The sequence below is a fragment of the Equus przewalskii genome, chromosome 19 (assembly GCF_037783145.1).
Source record: "Equus przewalskii isolate Varuska chromosome 19, EquPr2, whole genome shotgun sequence".
Taxonomy (NCBI): domain Eukaryota; kingdom Metazoa; phylum Chordata; class Mammalia; order Perissodactyla; family Equidae; genus Equus; species Equus przewalskii.
In genome coordinates, this window is record NC_091849.1 from 51,671,129 (window position 1) to 51,678,777 (window position 7,649).

General features: G+C 41.6%; 1 protein-coding gene across 9 annotated transcripts in view; it reads left to right on the forward strand.

The window, feature by feature from the left end:
- Nucleotides 1-6,089, forward strand: part of LRRC1 (leucine rich repeat containing 1) — a 126,790-nt gene extending 120,701 nt beyond the window's left edge. For all 9 annotated transcript variants that reach the window (XM_070586237.1, XM_070586240.1, XM_070586243.1 and 6 more), the window contains 3 exons: nucleotides 1,750-1,922; nucleotides 2,806-2,942; nucleotides 4,575-6,089. In XM_070586237.1, the coding sequence (XP_070442338.1) occupies nucleotides 1,750-1,922; nucleotides 2,806-2,942; nucleotides 4,575-4,733 (469 nt within the window). In that variant the 3' untranslated portion in view covers nucleotides 4,734-6,089. The remainder of the gene's footprint in view (nucleotides 1-1,749; nucleotides 1,923-2,805; nucleotides 2,943-4,574) is intronic.
- The last annotated feature ends 1,560 nt before the right edge of the window (nucleotides 6,090-7,649 follow it).

Genomic DNA, 7,649 nt, shown 5'->3' on the forward strand with positions numbered 1-7,649 from the left:
TCACTGATTGTAGAGCCCAATGCCCATGGCTGGTGCACTTCCCCTGTCCTTATTTCCGCGATGCTGCACCCAGTGCCTGGTGTGACGGATCAGCCTTCACTGAGCGAACTGTTAGGAAAAGAAAATATTTTCTCATCTCCGCAACTAGTACTTTGAAAATCTTTTGCAAAGCACATTAATTGTTCTTATGAAAAGTTTGTTAACAATGCATTTATTGTTAATACTCTGTATTCACTTTTGATAATTTTTTGCTTTATTTGTTAAAGTGACTTAACCAGTGTGTGCTTACATTTCACTTTGATTAGCTTTACAATATTGGAGTACAGCTTCTTTTTCGTATCTCTGCCTAGAATTCCAGCTTATTTCTCCTAAGTCTGTCAATTCAAAAGGGTGTATATGTCTGATCGTGCAGTGTGAATCTGTTGGTAAGATGTGTAGGTGGATCTCCCACATATGTTAACTGGAGTTTCATAAAAGAAGAACCCCAGGAATATATGTTGTAATGTAATTTCTTATGGAATTAATGGACCAGAGATTTCTTTTAAGAAGAACAGAATGTGATTAGTTTATTATTATCTAGCTTATGGAGTTACTTCTAAGATTAATCCATAATTTAATACATGAAGCCATCCTTGGAGTGAGAATACTTGACCAAATATAACCTTAGGTTCTTTAAAACTTAAATTCCTGGTATCTACAGAGGTTTGACTGTTTTCAAAGTGAATTAGTAGCCTTGTGTAAAGCATTGGTTTTTACTAAAGCGGTGTTTCACCCTCTGCTCTGGGAGCATCTTGGGCCAGGTAATTCTCTGTTGTGGGGGCTGTCCTATGTGTTGTAGGATGTTTAGTGACATCCATGGCCTCTACCCACTAGAGGCCACCCCAAAAATGTCTACAGATATTGCCAGATGTCCCCAGGGGCAGAATTGCCCATGGTTGAGAACCACTGCACTAAGTCACCTTTGGCAAGTACCATGTACGTATGATTTCCAGAGGTGGCTTTTACTAAATAGATTTAACTGGTCACAGCCAATCTGTCAAACATCTGTGCAAACAAATATAAAACTGATCTTTAGGTGTCACATTACCGTTTTTAAACTGCTTTAACATGTACTATCTCATTTGAAACTGAAACACTGTGATGTGGATATTAATTATCACGTAGGAGTCTGAGAAGCGGGAGTGTCTAGAAACTGGAAGATAAAAGTTTAAAATGGAATACCTAAAATAACCCCCCTAGAGAAAGCAAGCGGAGTCCATGAAAAAAAATCTTTTAATCTTTATTTTAACTGCAACTTAGACTTTTTGGCACCTCAGGCGTCTCCTTCCTCTTGGCTGAAAATGGGTGATCCCACGGCCTCCTAGCAGCCCTGTCAGCAAGGCTCTTGCTGTTGACTTAGTAAGGACTCCAGCTTCCAGGTCCTTCCACGGTTGCACTGGCTTCTTTTTTCCTCTTTAAGTTGAACCCTCCTAGTACAAGACTGAATGATACGTTCTGTAATTTCCTCTGTTTTTGCCTGTGGCCTGGAGGTGCTAATGAGAGAGGCCGCAGCAGAAAAGGGAAGCCCGGGAACCTGCTGAAGAGTCTGCTTGCAGAGAGTGAATCAAGGACCTGATAAACGCAGCATCTTTTTCATATTGAACACAATCCCGGGAGGTCGTTGTTTTGATCTGTTTCCTGTTTTTATTGACAGGAATTGATTTAATTGCAAAGTTTGAGGTTCTGATGGCTCCTTTTGTTTTGAATTAGGTTGTTGCACCTGCCATTATCCCTGACCACCTTGAAGTTGAAGGCTCTGTGGTTATCTGACAACCAGTCCCAGCCCCTCCTCACGTTCCAGACAGACACAGACCACGCCACAGGAGAGAAGGTTTTAACCTGTGTCTTACTCCCTCAGCTGCCTTCTGAACCCACTTGCCCAGGTGAATTTAAGGACAGTATCCACATGACTGCAGGAATGAGGAGCAGCTTGTATCTATCCATAAGACCTCTTACTCCCACATGTGACTGTATTCTGTCTAATCTGCCCGAAGGGCCAGCCCGGGTGAGGTCATAGTGGGTCTCCTCTGGGAAGGCTGCCTGCATCTTTGCAGAGCAAGTGCGCTCAGACCTGTTTATCATGTCTGAAAGTCCTCATGCAGCCCTTTGGTTTTGAACTGTAGCTAAGGCTGAAAATACAAATACTCCTAAAAAAAGATAATAAGGTCACTTAAAATCCAAACTGATCATTTAGAGGATTAGTATTGAACATCACTGGCAAGCTGTTTTTAAGCCAGAGAATTGTTTTGAGTCATTGTACCTTTGTTTTGTAAATTATATGTAGTTTTTAAAAATATTCACACTAACGTCAAATTGCTACTGTGGGTCCTTTTCAGAGAGCTGGGCTTGATAGAAGAGAGCTAGAGTGCTCTGGGAGAATGGGAGTCCCCAAGTGGAAGGGCTCCAAAGCCACCTTGCCGATCCCAGCTGTGTTAGATGAGCTTTTAAGAAACTGAAATAAAAATGTGGTAGAAAGTATTACTTAGAAAAGTGCTAGTATATAACACATCCAGCCTCATCACTGCCGTGAGTTAGTGTATAGAGAAAAAGGATTCTGTAAATTATTATGACATTCTGTAATGAAATATTAAACATCTTTAGCAGATTTTTTTGGTATGACCTCAGAGTTATGCATCATTGAAAAGAATGGCACCCCCGTCCCGGGCCTTTTTCATGTTGTTTTTGATTTTTTAAATTACTGCCTAGCCGTTGCCAGTCACGGGAACCCACCTGCCTTCCCTGCTGACGCGCTCTTTGTCGTGACAGAGAACCTGGCTCGCTGTGGCGCCCTGGAGAGCTTGGTGAACGATGTCTCCGATGAGTCCTGGAATGAGCGCGCGGTGAACAGAGTCAGTGCCATCCGATTTTTGGAAGATGAAAAAGATGAAGAAGACAACGAAACGGTATGGAAAGGGGGATTATCGGCCTCCACGGAAGTTCAAAATTTAAAAGCGTTCCAAGATGAATGGCATCTAAAAAGGATTTCTTTTATTTTCAAATAGTCTATTCTCTGTTTTGCCTTCAGCATTTAAGAATTTTTTTGTAGAAGATAAAACTAGGTACTTCTGGGTACCGATTCAGCAAACGTATATAAGGCAAATGGCACTTCTGGTTTCTTTGTTTGAATAGTTTATGGCACTTCTTTTTCCTTGCTTCTGATAGTTGCCCTCCTGCCAACACTGTTTTCTTGAAATTGATGGGAAATTTTTCCTTTTCTGTTGTTCCCAGTGAAATAAGTCTCTTCTCGTCCTCCACCTGTGTTTGTAGCTGTACCACGGGGACTCCATTCACGATTCGTGATGTGACTTAGCTTGCCTTCTCTTGCGCTGGACTTTTCTCTCTTCCTCATGTAACCATTCTTCTCGTCACCCCCATGCAGGGTGCTTGTGATCTTAGTTGGGTTACTTCACAAGTTTTCATTCAGAAATCAGAAATAGATTTGAAAGAGCCGCTCAGCCTTCCTTTCATCAACACTTGAAAGTGTCTCTCAGCCGTCCCACATCTCCAGGGGTCAGTGACAGCTCTTGAAATCTTCCTGGAAGTTGACTTTGGCTTCTTAAACTCCTTGCACTAATTGAGATTTTCATAAGCAGAGCTTAGAGGGAGTACTTGCAGCCCTCAAAACAAAGGGTGGTTTTTAAATTACCGTCTGTAGTCTTTGTTGTTCCAGCTGTTTCCAAATGGGATTCTATCCATTTATAATAGGAGAGCGGGAAATAGGATTCAGGTATGACGAAATGACTTCAGCATGAACGACTCTTTAATGCTTACCTCACGGCTTCTCAGAGTGCGAGTATTTCCCCAGTTACTTCACTGCTTCAACAGTGTTCTTATTTTATTAACCTACTTTAGCTCCTCCTGAAACTCCTGGACAGACCATTTAAAAGATATAAATGCTGTTTTATGAGCTAAACAGCATGTAACTTGTTAAATAATGTAATTTAAAAAATATTGCCCATATTCTCTGACTTCACTTCCAGCACCGTGGTCTTTATGAAAAGAATGTGGACTTTCTTCAGTAGGTCATATAAATAGCACACACAGCAGCAAAATAAGAAAAGAAGTCCTTGTCTCTCGCCTCCCCTCTCTTCCCCTCCCATGCCTTAAGGGTTGAAGGAAGCCAGAACCACTTGTAGAACGTTATAGTGATTTTAATTTAGAATCTTTTACCCTTTATCTTTTTCTTCCTCCACACCCCATAATTATATCTTGTAAATCATTTATTTTTTTTTCTTACTGTTCATGGAACTTTATTTTTATCTTACACTAATCTCATATTTTGAAAGGTATTCTTTTATTCTGAAAGTAATCCTTCTGTCTTGACTAAATAAGTTATGTGCAACACTTTCATCTTCCATTAACTAGGGAGCAATTGATAAATGCCTGTAGCTCCAAAGAGAGCTTTTCCACCCCCCCCCCCAACTCGTAATCTCTGAGCAGGTAAGATTTGTATTGCAACGTTACCACCTCGAAGCTGTGCGCTTGAAAGAGTAATGGACTAAAACCAAAACACTCACTCCACTGTTTGTTTTTAGAGAACACTTCTGAGGCGAGCCACTCCACACCCAGGGGAGTTAAAGAATATGAAAAAGACAGTGGAGAATTTACGGAATGACATGAATGCTGCTAAAGGACTGGATTCAAACAAAAACGAAGTCAATCATGCCATTGACCGAGTGACCACTTCTGTGTAAGAATTTCACCTCCAGGTTTTACCTCCCGTGTCTTCCCCTGCTGTTGAGATGCTCCCATCTACTTCTGAGGAGCCTCCTGCAGTCCTTGGTCTTCAGCGGAGCCTGCACACCGTGTCCCCAGCTGGCGCGTGGGGACACTGCTCTCTCCAAGGAAGTGCCTTACTCAAATCCGTCAACCGGACGTTGCACCCGTGGTCTCCCGGCGCAGATTTTTTTTCCCCTAAATCTCAGTTGTTTGTAATAGGTAGAATACACTACTGTAAACATCTGACCTTTGTTTTGTCTTGTGTTGGGGTACGGGAGAGCAGGACGGGGAGTCCTCTTCCCTCCCATCGAGTGCTGGGACATTTTGAACCCCAGTTGTCTTGGACCTACTGCTGAGAGAGAGTTTTATGTATGGGGAAAAATTGATGCTTTTTTAAACCTTTTTTGGCAGCTCAGATGGTGTAAATTTAAAAATTTTTGTATAGATATTTCATAACAAAAAATATGTATTTCTTTTTTGTTATTTTATCTTGAAAACGGTACATATTTTAGTATTTGTGCAGGGAGAAAAAAAAAAAACCAGTCCTAAAGTATTTGTTTCTATTTGTACCATCCACTTGTGCCTTACTGTATCCTGTGTCATGTCAAACCAGCTGTACACAGCAGCGTCCTTGGGCAGTGAGATGAGACCAGGAATGTGGTACTTTTAAAGCAGTGTTGGATTTTAATCAGTGATCTACCTGGTGGATTTGTTTTTAACCAAAAAGAAGAGTTACCACCGAATTGTAAATTATGTCATTTGATTTTTTTTTTAAAAGATGAACCAAAGGATTAGTCTGCTAATATTTCATTTCTTACACTTTAACTTTTCATGAATGAGTCTTTTATAATGAGTACAGTGTCTGATTGTACCTACTTGGAAGGTATGTGCCATTTGTAAAATAAAATAGAGCAGAAAAGCACAAAAAGACAAAAACTGGTTCAGAAATTCAGTGGGTAAAATACATTATGTAGTGCAAAAGAAACTGATTTTTATTGAAGAAAGCTTTAAAAGTTTTATATCGAGATATAAAACCACAATAAAGCAAAATAACCTGCAACCATGTTAGAAACGTTGCTATCTTTACAAGTGCAATTTAATTTGTAAATAGAGTTGGAATCAAAGTGTAACAAAATATTGCTTCAAGTTTTAATTTTAAATCTGCTAACTTAAGGGGTGTAGGGTATGTTCTGGTGTGTTTCTGTTGATTTCCTTTTTTTGTATGATGCGTTAGAAGAAATGAACAGTGCCAGTCACTCTGTGGTGTAGAGGGAAACCACGCGGTTGGTTTCTTGTTTTCTCTCCATGAAATAAAGTCACCCTGGACATTAGCCATATAGCTCTTTAAAATTAATTATGACCTTGTGTGTTCTAATGACAGCAGGCGGCTGAGTTCTTTGACAATGTGCTTCCTTCCATTAAATATCAAACCCCTGGTCAGTGTTGAGTGACCTGCCTGTAGGACTCGCCTTCCCTCGTCCTTCTCGCTGACAGGACAGAACCCAGTGCTGCCTTCGGCTCTGGCTCATGACTTTGGGTTGTGGCTGTCTGCCTGCGTTGGAAACCTGCTTTCAAACCAACCGAATACGATACCTCCTCCTACTACTACTCAGTTGCTCACTGAGTCTGCTTTGCCTTTTAGGTGGTGTGTATATCTCGGTCTATTTTGAAACTATTTATTTATTTGGAAGGACATGGCACAGAAGTGGTTTTTGGCCTGTCAGTTTATGCCTTCTTCCCTAATCTGTGGGAACCCATTTTCTTTTCTCAATTTTAAGCTGTTAGCATACTCTGTTTTGTTTTATAAGGATGATGCCACTAACTCATGGGCTAGTAGATGAACAAATTGGTTTTATTTAAGGAGAATCTTGACCCTGAAGAAGAAACAGAACTTCTGGTGTTTTTTGTTTGTTTGTTTCCATATGTAAACCCCCTCTTTACCGCTCAGTTTATCACGGCTTTAGTGGACTGGAGGTGGACACAAAAGTGTGTGTGTTTAAATTTTTCTAGGAAATTTTAGGTACCTGATTATTTGTTTCCTTTGGCCTGTCTCCCTTCCTTCACATCCACCTGGGGTGTTTTGTTTTTTTTTTTTTTTTTTTCGGTTTTGGGGATTTGGTTCATTCCCCTTTCCTTGAGAGGGCGAAGTTATTCTGGGTGACCCTGCCATGCTCTTTACCTTCAGGATGCTGGGCCCGGACGTAGGCTTCACGAACACGTGCCAGCATCTCCACGGAGGCCCCTTGCAGTTACCCGGAAAACTAAATTACATGAAAAGATACCTTTCCCTTGTGAGCCCAGTGCCAAAAGTTGCCGACCTTTTCCTGGGGGAGCGTGTTACACAGCGCTGTCAGCCCTGGACCCCCAGGCTGGCCCCTCCCTTAGGAAAGCGGGGAGCACAGTGCCCGGCCTGTTTGTCTTTGGGGGTGACAGGTAAAAGCAGGAAAGATCAGTGTGACCTTTCACTCTTTTCACAGCCCCTTATTTCCTCTTCTTAGCAAGGAAATTATGCCTGAGGGGTAAAAGAATTGGAGGGGGTGAAATTATGGAAGTCATTGATGATGAAAAGAGGGACAGGGAGACAAGTAAGAACACTAGAACTGTTTGCCTGGATGTTCTGTTTTTTCTGGAAATTTTGGAGGAATGGTCCTGAGCAACCCAATCTTTCCATCTAAAAACTCCCCGCTAGCTATCACAAAGTAAGGAAGCTCAGAGGGAATCGCTTGCAGCCTTTCTCAGCGGTCCTTCTGCCATCGCTTGTGAAATCTACCACACCCGAGAAGACGCTTAATGGGTGGGGTGGAGGCTGGGAAAAAGGCTTTCCTTGTCAGAAAGTTACCCTGAACAGCCAGTTCTAACCTTGTAAAAATGACCGACACCCCTGCTGTGGG